Source organism: Danio rerio, chromosome 8 (assembly GCF_052040795.2).
Source record: "Danio rerio strain M-AB ecotype USA chromosome 8, GRCz13ab, whole genome shotgun sequence".
Taxonomy (NCBI): domain Eukaryota; kingdom Metazoa; phylum Chordata; class Actinopteri; order Cypriniformes; family Danionidae; genus Danio; species Danio rerio.
This window is the reverse complement of record NC_141028.1, coordinates 10,045,042-10,063,448: the sequence shown is the minus strand read 5'-3', so window position 1 is coordinate 10,063,448 and position 18,407 is coordinate 10,045,042. Positions and strand designations below refer to the sequence as shown.

The following is an 18,407-nucleotide window of genomic DNA, read 5'->3' as shown; positions in this document are numbered from 1 at the left end:
CCCTTACTTCGGTGTCAATGTGCCAACCCTTTTGAAAGTGTTGATTTAACTCTGTTTTGAGTGGACCCCATGAGACACTTTCAAAGTGTTGAAATTAACACCCATAGAGTTGTTTTGGGTCCCCATATTTTGCTGTGTAATGGCCATTACTGATTACTAAAACTGATATTCAGCAATAGAGAGAGTATGTTTTGTATTTTCAATGAAAATGAAAGAAGGCAGTGATGTTATAGGCTCCGTTTTGTTTTAAATATGCATACAGTGAAGATGACGCTCATATATTTCAACATTTCTGCTGTCTGTTAAGTTGTTAAAATCCAAACGAAAATAGCAGTTCCTTAAATCATGTTTTCATTGTATTGTTAAGAAAGTGAAACAACATAAGTATCCAGGATGATGTGAATAAGATTATAAAGTTTCCTTTGAAGATTTACTGACATGTCCTCTGGTAAAGTTTTCCATATCAATGTCTTGCGAAGTCTTAACTTACAAGGAGAGGATGCAGGACTGAACTGTGTGTAGGCTACTTAATATTGAGGAAAAGCCCCAATCAGATCCAATCTCCATTTTCAGATGTCTCCATTTTTCCCTAATCACACTGAGACGGAGCAGCAGTGTTTTAGAGTGAAAACGGCCTCTCCAGCGTTTCCAAAACGCTCCATATTCAGTGTTTGAAAACTCCGGCGTAGTGTGGACGGATGGCGTAACTGTAGCAAAACGTATCAGTTTTAAAACGAAAACTCATTAGTGTAACTGAGGCCACAGACTACCTGTCCTGCTGATGTCTGCCACCCAGGGCCCTTTATGCTTTATCCATTTGATTCATTAAGTTGATTTGAACTTATCTGGAGCCTCTGAATGATCTTTGAACCTGAGGGACCAGTGGTAAGGCCAACAGCATTTAATTGACTGTTTAGTCAGTTTGGCACAATGAATATGGCACAAATGGTGTTAAATATAGTGTTTTTTTTTACTTGTGTTTGGAGAGCACACTTAACACCTGCCAAATGTCTTGTTCAAATAGTAATAATTTTTTCAAAGAACATAAAAAAATGATTTTTCATAGCTGGTAAAATAAAAAGGCTTAAAATACAATGCATTAGCATTAGTAGGATTATCACTGCTTTCATAATCTTCCAAAAGCTTCATAGAAAAAAATAAAATCACATAAAAGAGACAGTGTCTGTATTTGTGACAAATATATAAAACTGAACATTACTGAAACATTAACATCAATAAAAACTGTTATTAATGACTGAAAACCAATAACAACAGATCATAACACAGCAGCAAATCATCATAAAGCAATTATTTGTGAAGGATCATGTGACAATTAAGACTGGAGAAACGACGATGCTGAAAATGTAGCTTTAAATCATGGTAATATTGCAAATTATATTCAATACGAGAACAAAATTTCACAACATTACAGTACTTAAGATCAAAAAATGCAGCTTTCGTAAGCAGAAGAGGCTTCTTCTAAAATATTAACAAATCTCCAGTCTTCTGACAGTAGTTTATGTATGTGTGTGTGAAATTACGGAAAACAAATGGCTATATATATGATTAAAGTAAAGAGCAACCTCAATACAGCACAAAATGTATGGTTGCTCTCTTGAAGCTCCACATGGAGACAGCTGCTGAATACTTAAACTAAATCCTCAGATCCTCCAACACAAACGTCCACTTTTAAAAAGATCAGTGACAGCTTCTGCTTTTACTTTTGACATTTATGCATTAGGGAGAAGCTTTTATCAAGCGGTATATGTTTCATCGCAGCATTCCCACAGAATCAAATCCCATAAACCTTTGATGTTTTGATGACAGGTTTATGATTATGCAAATGACAACATGATCAGTGCTCTTGGCTATAATGTACAAGATAAACCAACTGAAAAAACACCACTGACATGGAAACAAACAAAAAAAAGTATCTTTGTGGGCGATTAATTTCTCAGTTCAGTCATGAAGCTTAATTTTAGAGCATGCATTGATGTACCTCAGTGATTAGAGGTGGAGGACAGGTATCCAAAGCTCCACTGGTGCAGGACTGGTTATACACACAGCTGGGGGTTTCATCAGCACACCACACACACCCGTAACTCGCTGCAACTGCACGACACTGGCTGCAGTCGGACTGACCCACTGAGCAGTCGTACAGCTGCACTGTAACACACACACATATGCACACATGTAAACAGACATGAAAACGTGCTAGACATATTACAGTTTTACAAAAAGATTTTTAAGCTTGGAATTGTAGAGGAAAGGACTTTAAAGTTTTCTAACTGGCCAATGGCATGATCTATTACAGTGGCTATCAACACTTTAAAAATGCTAGATTCCTAGGAATTACACATTACTAAACATTTTTCGGTCACACTTTACAATAAGGTTCATTAGTTAATGTTAATTAATGCATTTACTAACATGAACAAACAATGAACAATACATTTACTACTGTATTTGTTCATGTTAGTTAATGAAAATACAGTAGTTCATTGTTAGTTCATGTTAACTCATGGTGCATTAACTAATGTTAACAAGCTTGGACTTGGATGGTAATAATGCATTAGTAAATGTTCAATTATGATTAATCAATGCTGTACAAGTGTTGTTCATGATTAGTTCATGTTAGTAAATGCATTAACTAATGAACCTTATAGTAAAGTGTTACCCATTTTTCTTCACTCTTTAGAGAAAATGTCTTGAAACTATATGAAAACACCCAACCACTCTTTAAAAAATGGACAAATCTTCCTCTTTTGTTAGCTGGCCGTATTAACACAAATATCCGTTTCTTTTCCAATCTATCCCAGTATATATTAACGAAACATTTTTTTTTTTTTAAATAGACAGGATGATTATCCAACACATTTGAAAAAAAAAAAATCCCAGAAGCAAGAAGATATATTTACAGAGAAATAAAATGAAAGCAGGGATGAGTTTACCGCATTTTCAGTTGTATTACTGGGCATGTAATATAAGAGTACTTTTTTTTTTTAGGATGAAAGAGGGGTAAACAGATTGAGGTGACATGGAAAATAAGTCATGTTCCCCTTCCTCTTGGCCAGCTTTACTTTACTCAGCTTTATCTGCTCCCCCCACATCTCAATTAAACAATCCAGTGGTTTCTAATTCATTTAAAATTTGGAAACAGGTTAGAAAACACTTTAAGTGGCAAACATGTTCTGTCTTAAGCCCACAGACAGAGAATCATTTATTTACCCCTTCTCAAACTGACTCTCTATATATTATTCTGGTCAAATAAAGGGACACACTCCTTTAAAGATCTTTTCATTGGTAATTGTTTTTCAGCGTTTCAACAATTACAGCATACATTTGATCTGCCGAGAACCCATTTTTTAAAAATATCTACAAGTTCGCAGTTTTGCCCTAAAGAATTTTATATCATATCCAATTGAACAACCAACCTCTCTATAGAAGAAACTTTGTTTCTACAGAACCCATTTAAGAAAGGAGGAATTTCAATTATATATAACAAATTGTCTCAGTTAGAATGTGATGTTTCATTAGAGCATCTCAAAATGGCATGGGAAGAGTATCTTGGAGCTAGCAATGGGAGGAAGCACAAGAACAAGATCAATTTAGTTCTGTATGTTCCAGGCATAGTCTTTGCTGAGGCCATCTTCCAGCCTAAACCACGGCGAATGAAGCTCTGCACAAGACTTTTGGCCAGCGGAGAAATTAAAATGGTCGTGCCCAACTGAGTCTGGTTCCCTTAAGGTTTTTTTTTCCTTCACTCCCATCAGGTGAAGTTTTTTTTCCCTCTCCGCTGTCGCCACTGCCTCGCATGGTTCAGGATTGGTAGAGCTACGCATCGATGAATTGGCCATTCAGTGTTTGAACTCTCAGTAATGATTAAATCACACTGAACTGAGCTAAACTGAACTGAACTGAACTTAAACACTAAAACCTGAACCACACTGTTCCAGTTACTATGACCATTTATGTGAAGCTGCTTTGACACAATCTACATTGTAAAAGCGCTATACAAATAAAGCTGAATTGAATTGAATGGTTAAACACAATTTAAGTTTCTGCACCGACTCCACTTGTCTAAATTGAAACTCTCTAAGATGTTTCTTGCCGTATACCCACTGTGTAATGGATGCAATCAAACCGAGGCATCGCTTGGTCACATGTTTTTTGAGTTGTTCTAAAATTGTTAATTATTAGACTTCAGTTTTTAAAATTATATCACAATTGGTGGGAAAACAAATATACCCTGGGCTAATTTTAGCTGTATATGGTGTCAGTGGTGATGCAGAATTATCAACGTACAGTGATCAGGTTTATAACCTTTTTGGCACGTAGATTGATTTTACTAAATTGGAAACAAAAAGATCCACCACGCTGCTCCACATTAATAAAAATGTCATGTCCTATCTGCAGCTTGAGAAGCTAAGGCTTTCCCTAAAAATAAAACAAATAATATCCACGAAATATGGAATCCATTTATTGAGTGTTTTAACAAGAGAGCAGTGATTGAACCCTAATAGAAACACCTTAAATATCCCCCTTGTTTAGTTTAGTTTTTTTTCTCCTTCTTTCAGTTTTTTTTCTTCCCCCCAATTTTTTTCAGTTTTTTTTGTTCAATTGTCCATATAATAGTAACATGATGTTAAAACTTTGTTTAAAATGAAAAAAAAAAATACACATATGTAAAAGTTATCATTTGTACTGATGTAAAAATACAATAAAGAGAATGTTTCTTTGTCCCAACACAAATAGATTAAATTAACTCAATTGTTACAAATTTGAAAAGATGTACATTTAAAAAAATTGATATTTATACTTAAAGTATATATATATATATATATATATATATATATATATATATATATATATATATATATATACATATATATATATTTATATACACACATACACACACACACACACACACACACACACACACACACACACACACATATATACATTTATACACACACACACACACACACACACACACACACACACACACACACACACACACACACACACACACACATATATATATATATATATATATATATATATATATATATATATATATATATATATATATATATATATATACATGTGTGTATATATGTACATATGTGTGTGTGTATATGTGTGTGTATATATATGTATGTATATATGTACATATATATATGTATACTGTATATGTACATATATATATACATATGCGTGTGTATGTATGTATGTATGTATATATATATATATATATATATATATATTTATATATATATATATATATATATATATATACACACACATTAATTATAATATTATTAAAATTCTAATATTACATTATAATTATATATTAATTATATGTATTTATATAATGTTTTTATGTATTTAGGTTTTGCAAATTACAACCCAATGTACAATAATAAAACTGGTTAATTTGATCATTTTCAAAGATTGATGGTAGAAAAACTGTCATGATACTCACAGCGGAGATGTGGTGCTGAATCTATACGCTGCGTCCCCCATTGCAGGTACACAGGGGCAGAATATTCAAACTGCTTTCCTGAGTACCGAAACTGCACAAAAAAAAAAAAAATCAATGTATAATCAGCCAGGTGCATGGCCACAAATTATGCACGACACCATCAACAAATCCATGTTTGAATAGCTATGTTTTTCTGGCTGCTGTCATAAATTACAGCCATTATCAGGGCAGACGTCATACGTGAGTCTATATTAACTGCAGCGGCTGTGAAGCAATGCGAATAAATGGACTCTATTAATATCACCTGATGAGCCTCGCACTTGAACACATGCGTCCCCGTTTCTTTGCTGATTTCCAATGAGGCTGGCAAACGCAGCTCCTGGCCTTCGATGATCAACATGCAGGCGTAATCTTCCTCATCCTGTTCAGAAAACCACACAGTCAAATGCTAACGACGAGACCCCATTATCATAAATGTGTTCACCCAGACCCTCATGAACATGGGGAATAATGGCCTCTTAAAATGCACAAGCATGAAACGTCAAGGTCAACATATTGACTCAGGCACAATGGATTGGGTGGAATGATGAATGACAGATGAGCTTCACCTCGAATATGTGCAGGTTTTTGCCCTGCAGAAAGACTTCGGTGTCAAAGCCCACAGGAACCAGAGGAGAGCTCTGAAGGGCCCAGACGCAGGGGCAAGAGTCAGGCCCGCGGGGCGTCGACTGCTCCTGTTCACACACACACGCAAACACACACACGCGCAAACACACACACACACACAAACGCACGCAGGCACGCACACACGGACGCACACATGCACACACAAAATAAGACTTTCGATAATAGCAAAGCTGACCTCCACCTGCTCATTTAGTGTGTTAGAGTTAAATGCAAACGACCTGCAGAAGCTGTGATTTGTTTGTACAGAGCAGATACTGTAAGAATGCAAGATTATTGATTAAGTTTTTTGTAATTTTGAACATAATACATTTTTTAAATTAAGTTGTTTTTGGAAAGTTAATTTTATTACCAATAATAATAATAATCAAAACATTATCATTTAAATAGAAATAAAATAAAACATATATATACATAGCCATGGCCACAATATAAAATATGTGTGTGTGTGTGTGTGTGTAATTAATATATATATATATATATATATATATATATATATATATATATATATATATATATATATACAGGGCTTTACATTAACACCCGCCAACCCGCCAAATGCAGGTAGATTTCAGCTCTGGTGGGTTAGACAGACACCTCCACTAACCACTTTGGCTGGTTGGAAATTATTTTTAAATTGTAATTTTCTTAAAAGCAGGGTTTGACAATAAGCATGATGGCCCAATATTAGCGCAAATGTGATCTTAGAATCGAAACAGGCCTATATAAACAGGCCTATATTAACCGTGTACGCTTGATCATCCTTTCATTATCAAACATGGTATGTTTCACCTGCTTTCTTTTGTTTACAGTTATTTTTTTTAAATATGGTTTAATTATATTTGTTTACAATAACATTGCTTCAATGGGAGATTACTCCTTGTTTATGTGTAGTTAACTGCTGATCTTGGACTTTTAACCAGGACAGATTACTGTGCGTATTTTAGATCCATGAAAATAATTCTATAAAATGCATTTTATCCGGCATTCTATAAAATGCCTAGGAAATATATATTTTATGCCTAAAATCAAACGTTAATGTATAAAGTGCTTGTTACTTTATATATTGCTTAGGTACTCTATAGACGTCTTTCTTGGCTGCTGCATGGAGGGCGCCATAACAACCAGCGTCTTCCGGTAGAATGTTTAGAACTTCCATTTACAGCGTTTACAACAGGTAATTTGCGCTCCCAAAATGGGTTTTAATAGTGTTTTCAGTGGATTTGGAGTGTTTTTGTGACGCACAACTGAAAAGTGTGCGTTAAAGCCGTTATATTTTGTCAGATCTGTGGTTCAAGCGCGAGAGAAAACGTTCTAGTTCACGTGTCTGCCATCAGATATAAAGTATGTGTGTGTGTGTGTGTGTTTTTCTGGCCTGTCAGCTGTAAGCGGCTCTTCAACAAGCACACACACATGCACAATACTTCACTGCATTATATAGCAAACCAGATTACTGGCATGAAACTTAACAGGTATGCAAGTCATGCACTTTACAAAACTGACAAATAAAAGTCTTTTGTGTATGCTCTGCTGGCTGATTTGCATGTTTATTCTACTCGGGAGCCATTAATGTTTCATTTAGGTAGTTTGTGTTGTGTAGTATTTACCACGGTTTGTGCTTTTCTGACATTTCAAAATAGCACTTTCTTTTTTCACTTTATCACAGTTATTAAATCAGTGTGTTAGTGGGACAGTACTGGCTACGTGTGTGTGTGTGTGTGTGTGTGTGTGTGTGTGTGTGTGTGTGTGTGTGTTACGACTGAAGTTTTTTATTTATTTATTTATTATTGCGGATTGTACTCTGTCTTTTTCTTTTGTCCCGCCTCCTTGTGGTTTTTCTGTTGTCTCATAGGCTCCCATACCGGCGTGATTCCCTGTTCTGATTGGCTGCTGGTCGCAAAAGCATGTATAAAAAGGAGCTTCCGGCAGGGATCGGGGAGCTCATTTCTGTGCGTTCGGAGTTTGGAGTGGAGCTCCTGGGTTTCCCTCACCCCTTCGGCCGACAACCAACAACAACCATTCTACTGATGACCATCATTCGTTAAAATATTTTTGAGAGTTTGAGCGTGTAGGGGTGACCTGCCTATTTATTTAATTACTTTTGACTTTATGTTAGGAAGTAAGGTAAGCTTTTTTGTATTTTTCTTTAAATAGTAATAGGTAATTTAGTGGATTTATTTTATAGATTACTTTGTTTGTTATTTTGGCCTAGGGTCACCCTGAAGAAATGCTCATTTATATTAACCACCTTTTTCTATAATAAATTTATTCATATATACTCTCAACTGAGTGTGAGTTTGGTTGTCGACCGAAGGGAATCTTTTGCTTTAAGTTTTGTTTTGTTTGGGAAATCCACCACCCCAACACATTTGTTTTTTTTTTTCTTCGTTTATTATGCCCTTTTTGTTTCCCCTAGACTTGGGGCGTAATAGTGTGTGTGTGTGTGTGTGTGGCAAACACTTTGGAGAATTACTTTTGTTTGGGCTGATTTTATATTTGAAAGAAAGAGAAACTGTTGACTTTAGCGATGACGAGGCTTCATTTAAACTGCAGAAGATGCCGTCTGACAATGAGGAGAAAATGCCTCACAGCAACTGTTTTCCATCCTATTAGATCACATTTGTTTAAACAATCAGTCCAGGAGATGGTGCTGATCGACAACAGTATTAGTTCAAAGATGTTAAAAGCAGGTAAAATAGGTTAAAACTATCATTTCAAAGCTATCCAAATGTTACTGTAATACGCATCAGCTGGATCAGATGGACTGGAAGTTCTCCTTGCGCATACACGCAAAACAAAATGGGAATTTTGCGTTCTAAGAAAAAAGTCTATAGAATGCAGAGTTGCCATGTGGCAAAGTATGTAACTGGCCTACCCCCCGCCATTTTTCCCACCACAGATGTTGGCGGTGACGCTTGGGCCATTGTTTGATGATGGCGTTTGAAGCATGTGAGTGTTGATTGTTATTGTTAGACAAGCGTATTGCCGGTACAGGGACTACCACATCACAGACAATATTGTAACAAATATTTCATATAAGGGCGGGATCAACCTGTCACTCACATGATACCAACCAATAGCAAATCACCATAATCCCTGAATCACAAATGACAAAATGAATCCCCGCCCTACAATTTGTTCCAGTTTAAGAAGCCTATTGATTGCAGTAATCCTTCATTTTTGACCTTGAGAAAGAAGAAAGATCTTTACACTGATAATGACAGGTCGCGACCTTGTGCACTGTCCACAGGGGTCATGTGTAGTGCTCAGGAAATGAGAAAGCGGTGGAGGAGATGAACACTTACCCTGCTATTATAGATGACGTGTTGACGAGGGCAGCTTTTACGATGAGTGCAGAGCTCATCCTTCACACACCAGTGACATGGCCACACGCTGCTCACACACGCCATGCATCTACAGCACATAACATTAAATGAATGTGGGAATGTGCAATTATAGCATAGCCAAAATACAGTTGAAACCAAAATTATTAGCCCCTGTATATTTTGCTTCGCCAATTTCTGTTTAACATATAAGATTTTAATCAACAAATTTCTAAACATAATAGTTTTAATAACTCATCTCTAATAACTATTTTCTTTTTTTTCTTTGCCATGATGACAGTAAATAATATTGACTAGATATTTTTCAAGACACTTCTATACAGCTTAAAGTGACACTTAAAGACTTAATTAGGTTAATTAGGCAAGTTAATGATGGTGTGTTCTGTAGACAATTGAAAAAATCTATTGCTTAAGGGAGTTAATATTATTGACCTTAAAATGGTTAAAAAAATTAAAAACTGCTTTTATTCTAGCCGAAATAAAACAAATAAGACTTTCTCCAGAAGAAAAAAATATTATCAGACATACTGTGAAAAAAATTCCTTGTTCTGTTAGGCATTGTTTTGGGAAAAATGTAAAATGTTATATAAAAATCACAGGAGGGCAAATTATTTTGACTTCATCTCTACATACTATATTATAGATATATGGTACATTTTTAATGCTGTGTAATGTTAGGTTTCTTTCACCAAATTATTTATATTTCAGTTTATTTTCATTCTCTTTTATTTTATGCACTCGTTTAGGATTCTCATGAACTTTTTTTCATACACAAAAACGAAAAGCACAAAAAAAGAATTATATCAGGACTAAAAATCTAAACTAAAAATGGTTCGAAGCACAAGCTTACAATCCTTTCTTAAGTTTAAAGCACATGCAACCCCCTTAGCCTTTGGACCCTTTTCACAAGCCTGTTATGACACGTTTAACAGTCATCAGCATTTCAAATCCTTTAAGTTTTGAATATTTAGATTTTTTTTAAAAACGTATGAAGATTTATAAGCATTTATGTATGCATTAAATCATTTTTGCTTCAAATTACAAAAAACGAAATTATGAAAATGCAAGGTGTTTCTAATGCAGTGTCTATGGGGCCGAGAGTAAATTTGACATTATTCTCTCCTCTGGCTGCCATCATCAGTCTCACACTGTTTTTTTCCCTCTTTCTGAACATCTTTATACAATCACCGTGGAGTTTTTCTTTTATTGTTTGAGCAAATAAGATTGTAAAAAAATTGTTTGTTGTACTCTCCTATTCGCTGCGCTCTAAGTTTACCCAACTATGACGACTTTCGCAAATGAAAAAAAACGGAAATGTGAAAAGGGTCTATTCACTTTAATATATTTTCCCTTTTCTTTCTCTCTTTTAAATTTTTCTTTTCTTATTATCATTATTTATTTTACTTAATTCAGCATGCTGAATATTGCATGCATATATTTATAAAATAATATTTTAGTCACCAAACATATTTAGAAATCAAAAAATAATACAATTAAATTCAAGCAAAATATTGCCAAAAAAAAAAATAATTCAACTAAATGATAAAAACTTTTTTCTTTTTTTTTTTTAAATTGTATTTAATATTCTATTTTATAACATAAATTTGAGCGTACTAGTTTTTGAACTATTATCGCAAGTTATTTTGTTAGATAAGCTCCACATTTGGCTTCAGTATTGAATAATCTAATGTAATATGCACACATATAATATTGTATAGCTTCCTATAAAAAATATTAATTTCAAAGAGAGATTTGTGAGGGGTGTACTCATATATGCTGAGCACTGTATTGTTTATGTACAATTTTTTGTTGTTGTTTTTATCAAATTTGTATTATACATATGTGTGTGTGTGTATATATATATATATAATCTATTTGTTCTGTTATTACTAAAAAATATTATTTTACTCTTGTTAGTTAAACTGTCATAAAAGTCTGATAAATAAATCTGTAAAAATGGTTTGAATGCAAACACTTTATTTTAATTAGCAGCAAAATAAATAGCATAATCATTTCATTCACATTTAAGTACATAAAGTGAAACAGACATCATCTATGTTTTTTTTATGACAGCAGTGGAATATCAAGATAAAAATATCACCAAAATGTCTAATTTTTTAAAACAATTGAATTTGCATTATAGAACAAATCAAATTGCGAATGAAAGTAATTACATTTTATATCCACTTATAACTTCTAATTTCTACATTGGTGGTTAAATGAGTGACCTAAACCATTTTAATAATTAAAATATAAAAAATACAAATATATTCACTTATTTTTATACATATTTTAATAAGCACATGTAAGAATAAGCATGGTCTTGCATTTTACATACATCTGTTAGGCTGAATGTCAATGAAACATAGTTTCATCAGTATTTTCATATTTTATTTTCACAAAGGTTATTTGAATTATTAAATGCTTTACTTGCATTTAATTCGCTTTTAAGTATACTGTAAAAAATGCTGGGTTATACACAATTCCTTCATGTTGTCGCAACACAAATCGAAGTTAAGTTAAAAAATTTAAGTGGATTGAAGAGAAAACAATTATAAATTTTTGAGTGTATAAAAAAGATGATTTGTAAATTTAAAACATAAAAATAAAGGTGGAGTACTGTGTGAGAACAGAATATATTACATAATTCATTTACCTACTCAAAAACAGCAAGAACTATTTATGGTGTTGTGTATACGTGTGCATGAATTGTGGTTGTGTGTTTCCTTACGGTGAGGTAGTGTTGAGCCGTCCAACTGCTTTACAGTCATAAAAGGTGATATTTGCATGTGAGATGGTCACGTCTCCGAACTTCAGTGCCATTCGAACAGAAACATGATCTAGAAATACACAGATTCATGTAAAATATCAGGCAAGCAAATGTCCGATAGCAATTACAATCTCCTCTGTTTTGACCTAGATTTTCCACCTTGAAATGTGAGCACTCGATATTCAATATTTAACATGGGCTTAACCATCCCTGTACAGTAAATACCACAGATCTGGAGTATGATCTAGAGCGATCCACGGTTCATTGTCAGGATCTCTGCTGTTTGCCTAGAAGCTTTAATATTGAGTCCCGGCAGACTGACATTTTCTAGTTGTGCAGGAGATAAGCTAATACCCTCCGTCAAAATAATCCCTGTAACCCAGATTCAATGTCAGGAAAATCAACTGAATCATCTTTAAATGTCAGCAAATCCATGCTAATGCATATACTGTACACAAAATCCATGCAAATGTATTCAAACAAAACCATCTCAATTCAGGGAAGTTAAGACATTTTATAAAATCCAGCTAAATCAATGTCATTTGTTATTTCTTTTTTAAATTGATTTAAATGTTGCATGAAATGAAATGAAATTTTTAGATGTTTCAGTCGAGTTCACATCACCTCATACTTCAGTTTCTCATCAAATCTTCTGAACAATTAAGTGTGGTAAAGTACTGTACTTTACGGTACGTTTTGGTATGGGTGTCCTTTTGGTAGGTGTGTTGTACGACAGAAAGTTGCAGTTGACGTCATTCTCGCTTGAAGTTCACATATCATAAGAGAAGCCCTTCTTAGTAAACAAATGCTTTATATATATATAAATACTTGTGACTATACGTAAATTATTAACCTTTTTATGAACAGATTACAGCTGCGGATCAATGATAATACAAAATAGCCTACTGTAACGTCTGCGATTATATATGAAAATAAATAAATAAATAAAATATATACATATCCTTAAATTCTCTGAAATGTTACCAATTACAAATAAAAAATACCCAAAACTTACATTTAGGACTTATTTGGGTTCATAAACGATACGAAACATATACAGTCAGCACAATCCTCTCATCTTATTCTTCACCAACACATATAACGTTAACATCTTGTTAAAAACTAACAGTCAGAAAGGCCATGTGATAGTTAAACATGGCAGTTTGCTCATCTTTTAGGTTGCTGAAAGAATCATTTGCTCCTTTGTTTATTTTTTTCACACTTCACTCTCGCATTTGTGCATTTCTGAAAGGATGGCAGAAGCCGTTCAATAATCATGCGCACATCATTATCATCAGCCCAGAATTTTCTTATTTAAAATAACGAGCGAGTGATCATGAACTGCTATAGACGGCCTTCTAAACAAAAACAGGACACACAGCAGATTCTGCTCTACTTCTTGGCTTTGTGGCTGTTCACCAAAATGACGACGAGGTTTGTTTGAGCATGGGTCGACCATGGCTTGTCATTATATGCATATGATAGTACAATGTAATGTCTCGGCTAAGAATTTAAAAATGTCGGTTCATTTGATTTTAATCTCCTGGTTTGCGCATGTGCTAATGAAATTTCTCTGTAAACCAATAGCATTCAGCTGTGCATCTTGCTCCGCCTTTTGGTACCTTTTAGTTTTGAAAGATACCTTTTGGAGGGGGTACCCAAAAAGTGGTATGGTACGGTTCGCTTTTTGGTACCATTTGAGTGGAAACGGTACCATACCCTACCACTCATTGGAAATGGGCCAAAAGGCTCTCTAATATCTCACATACCCCGCCCCCTTCAAGACGTTTTTCATTTGCTTTTCATTTGATGCACTTGATCTCAACCACTCTCACTAGCAGAGCTGGTATAAAAACAAAACACTATAGGCTGTTTTTTTTTTTTCAAAGGGGGAGGAGCTACTCTATTGTGAATTGTGGCAGGGCCCTGCTACTGTAAAACACATTTACAGGCAAATTACTGTAAAGGGACCGTTGTTGTGCTGCAGTAAGTTACTGCAAAAATACAATAAAATGTAGACCTAATGTACAACAGTGTACATTAGGACTACATTCACATATGTGCTGTGAACTGTTTGACCAGGCTGTGTTCTAAAGCTAATAATATTGTAAATAATGTTCATTTTCTTACACAGAATGGTCCTTAAGCTTCACAAGGCCTCAGTGCGTGAACAGGAGCCACGGCTATTGATTTAGACTTGTTTGTGTTTATTTTTAATCTAGAAAATCGGTAACCATTCACTGCCATTATAAGAAATCACAGAGGACCACCGATTTAGCTAAAAATCTATGGGTGGGTAAATTAACAGGACATTTTCATTTTTGGGTGAACATGGTAACCAGTTTCAGTTAGAACTGCAAGATTAATCCTTAAAGATTGCGTTTTTAATCTAAATACCCAAGAGACATTAAATCTTAAAGATTGTGATTTGCAATATGTATATTAAACCTTTGACGATCACAGCTGTGACATTTAAATCTGCTTCTGACGCAGAGACATTTGATCTAGTTTTGAAAGTTGATGTTACACCATTATAAACCTCTGTCCAACATGTTGGAGTGTATTCCAGCCATCAAAATGAGTTTATATGTACAGAATACAACATTTCCATCATTTATCCAGAATTCAAATATGCTAATTAAGAATTAAGCTATTTTTAATACTGACTGATGAAGATTTGCATATGTTCATTAAACACATGAGGTACATCAGAAGCCATGTATGGTTATGAAAGCTAATGTGATTTATTATAGAATACATCTTACTTAGCCAGTGAAAATATAGCCATTTTTTAAGCAATTAAATAAGGGTTATAGTGAATTAATAAGTTACAGATGCTAGATTTTATTACATTTAATAATAATAATAATAATAATAATAATAATAATAATAATAATAATAATAATAATAATAATAATAATAATAATAATAATTCCTTACATTTATATAGTTTTTTCTGGACACTCAAAGTACTTTACACATTGGGGGTATCTACTCATCCGCCACCAGTGTGCAACATCCACCTGATGATGTGATGGCAGCCATATTGCGCCAGACCGCACACCACACACCAGCTAATTGGTGAAAATGAGACAGAGTGATGAAGCCAATTATTACATGGGGATGGTTTGGAGGCCATGATGGACAGAGGCCATTATGAAGGACATCCTGGGATTTTTAATGATCACAGAGAGTCAGGACCTTGGTTTAACGTTTCATTTGAAAGACGGCACTTACTGAGCAGTATAGAGGCCCTATTAATATACTGGGGCGTTAGGACCCACACAGACCACAGGTAGAGCGCCCCATGCTGTTGCACTAACACCATTCCAGGAGCAATTTAGCTTTCTTAGTGAGCCACCATCCAGATAATAACCATGTTGCAAACCTGTAACCATTGACTTCCGTAATATTTGTTTTTCCTACTATGGAAGTCAATGGTTACTGGTTTTCAATATTCTTCAAAACATATTATTTTGTTAAGAATTATTTCTTTTTTTAAGCATAAAAAAGGAAACTCAATTTAAACCAATTGAGTATGAGTACACAGTGAGCACATTTTTTGGGTGAACTATCGCTTTAATTATAGCTTGAAAGTCATTCAACTAAATGGCGTTAATGCATCAAGATGTTAATTATAAAAAAGGCAAGATTTTAAAAGCATAATGGCTGGTTTCAGACAACAATAGGAGAAGCATAGATTAAGAAAGCATCACCTATATACTATTTAACCGCAGGTTAACTATGTTAATATATACTAACTTAAACTGTTAAAAGCTATTAGCAAAGAGAATACACAAGTCGTATTACTCGTATAGTTTTGAATGGGGAAAGTTTAACAGTCAATATGTCAAATGAAGCTCCGTCTAATAGTACAGGAGTTACTACAACATTGGTGGTAAACAATACGCACTGTAATCTCAGCGAATACGTGCTTCACAGACATAAGAAATATTTCAGCATAGAGCTTGAAATCTGTACTTTTAAATGAACTAACTACACCTGAAAACATAAGGTTTTTGGTTTTGTAAACTATATAAAACAAACAAAGTACACGCATCCTGTCAAACACACATCACATGACACGGTGCTCCCCATAGCAAGTCTGCCCTGATTGCACTAAAGGAGGCATGTTTGTGCCATCTTGAATGAGATTACTTTTCATTATTTTATATTTGCGTAATGTAAGTTTTTATTTGCATTATAGTCTTTGTAATGTCACTTTTATTATTATTATTATTATTAGTAGTAGTAGTAGTAGTAGTAGTAGATTTTTTTATAATGTGCTAACTTGGCTGCACACGCCTTTTATGTGAACATGTTTTTTTTTTTTTTGTAGATAGAAAATTGCAAAAAGTTCGAAAATTGTCAAAAACGTGATTGACTTGAAAGTGACTTGCTAAACCAAGCTATGACTTGATTTGAAATAAGCAGTGACTTGACTTGAGTCTGGCAAAAATTGACTTAAAGGATATGATTTGAGACTTGCACATGTGTGACTACTCCCACCTCTGGCAGCAACTACTCAAACACTCACAAACATGTAAACAAAGAGTCGTTGTCATTACTGAAAGAGATTTGCCATCAAGACCAAGTTGTGAATTACTTCTGAAGACCAGCACAACCTGACGTTGATAATGTGTGATATGTGTAGAATGGCCATAAATGAGGTTGGTGCCGTGATCTTGTTCCTTTCGAGAGAGCATGAGCATTAGCTCAGGCAACCTGAAAATATGTTGATTTTAGTTGGATTGAACGTTTTAGAAATGAATCTTATGAGACAGATCTTGTTTAATTTTATTGGTGATTCCAAATTTGTAATGTAATCGTAAACTTTGCAAACAATTGTGGAGAATTTGATGTTTTCCATTCAGACAGAATGCCCGAGAGGCCTTTCAAAGATGGTTACCGAGAGAAATGACTTGCCTTAAAGGGACTTAGCTATTAGTTACTAGTTAATTAGGTAAAGCTATTAGTAAGTAATAAAGTTATGGTAACTAATACCCGTAATTTTTCTGATTTTGATTGTAATGCAATAATGTGCACCTTTTTGTACTTTGAAACAAATTATTCTGAAAAGCGCTATACAAATAAACCTGAATGGAATTGGTTTGGCTTTCAGTCTCTGGGCTCAACAGTTGGTTGCTGGGATTGAAGCGTGTTGGCAGTGTGATGGAGTCAGCGTGGCTCACCGTTGCCTGGCGGACTCGGCGGGAGCAGCTCCGGCGCCGGTGATTGACATGTGATTCTGTTCTCCAAGACAACCGCAGGCTGAGCAGCCAAACTCCCAAAAGCGCAGGATAGAGACTCATCCTTTGACAAGACTGGCAACTGTAGAACTGTGAAAGAGACCTTGAAAGCAAAGAAGAAGAAGAAAAAAACAGATCAGACATTTTAAGACGGTGCAAGGCCACGGTTGGTCTTGTGAATACTAATAGGAGATATTGTCGATACTTTTGTTTTGGATGCTGGTGGGGGGTTTTGTGCTCGGCTTGTTAAAACCAAGGTTTTTGGGGTATGTGTAATAGTCTGTGGGTATTGCATAAGATGTGATCTGGTGGAGTCTGTCTGTGGTGTAGCAAAAACCTACAATTCTTGACCTGTTATAAGAATGTGTGTTGTGCAACTGAAGACCTCGAGCACAGATTGCTGTCTTTTATTGACACATCTACTGTTGAAGACAGACTTTGGTATCTTGAAAGAAAACTTTAATCTTCTGTATGTATGACAGAAATGAAAATTAGTTTTCTACAAAGACAAAGTAGAATCAAAGTAAATGAAGCAAGAGTGCATTTGATTCAACAATCACTTTAATAAGACAATAAATTCAAAGAGAACAAAAGATAGCAGAAGCTAAAGACTTTAAGTTGAATATGAATTACATTGAAGAGATTTTGTCTAAATCAGGTACGACTTTGCAGACACCTTTATGATCCGTCCATGTGTGATCATAGGGATAACCAAATGACTAATAATTTGTTTTTGTAGAAAATTTTGGAAAATTTGAGGGATAAGTTGGTTTAAACCAAAAAGAGCAAAAGTGGAGTGGTTTTAATACACAATCACAGAAATGTTTTGTCATTCATAGGTTTTAAATTGATGTATACATTTCAATTTTGAATTT

The 18,407-nt window shown here is 34.5% G+C and overlaps 1 protein-coding gene across 5 annotated transcripts in view; it reads right to left on the bottom strand.

Annotated features, from left to right (window-relative positions):
* plxnb3 (plexin B3) overlaps positions 1-18,407 on the bottom strand; it is a 192,456-nt gene that overhangs the window by 49,456 nt on the left and 124,593 nt on the right. For all 5 annotated transcript variants that reach the window (XR_015497540.1, XM_087264222.1, XM_087264224.1 and 2 more), the window contains exons 7-13: positions 17,476-17,635; positions 12,245-12,353; positions 9,475-9,583; positions 6,094-6,219; positions 5,790-5,906; positions 5,486-5,576; positions 2,000-2,166 (exon numbers count right to left, since the gene is read on the bottom strand). Coding sequence is in view for 4 of the 5 variants with exons in the window: in XM_087264222.1 (XP_087120348.1) it covers positions 2,000-2,166; positions 5,486-5,576; positions 5,790-5,906; positions 6,094-6,219; positions 9,475-9,583; positions 12,245-12,353; positions 17,476-17,635 (879 nt within the window). In the remaining variant the exon portion in view is untranslated. The remainder of the gene's footprint in view (positions 1-1,999; positions 2,167-5,485; positions 5,577-5,789; positions 5,907-6,093; positions 6,220-9,474; positions 9,584-12,244; positions 12,354-17,475; positions 17,636-18,407) is intronic.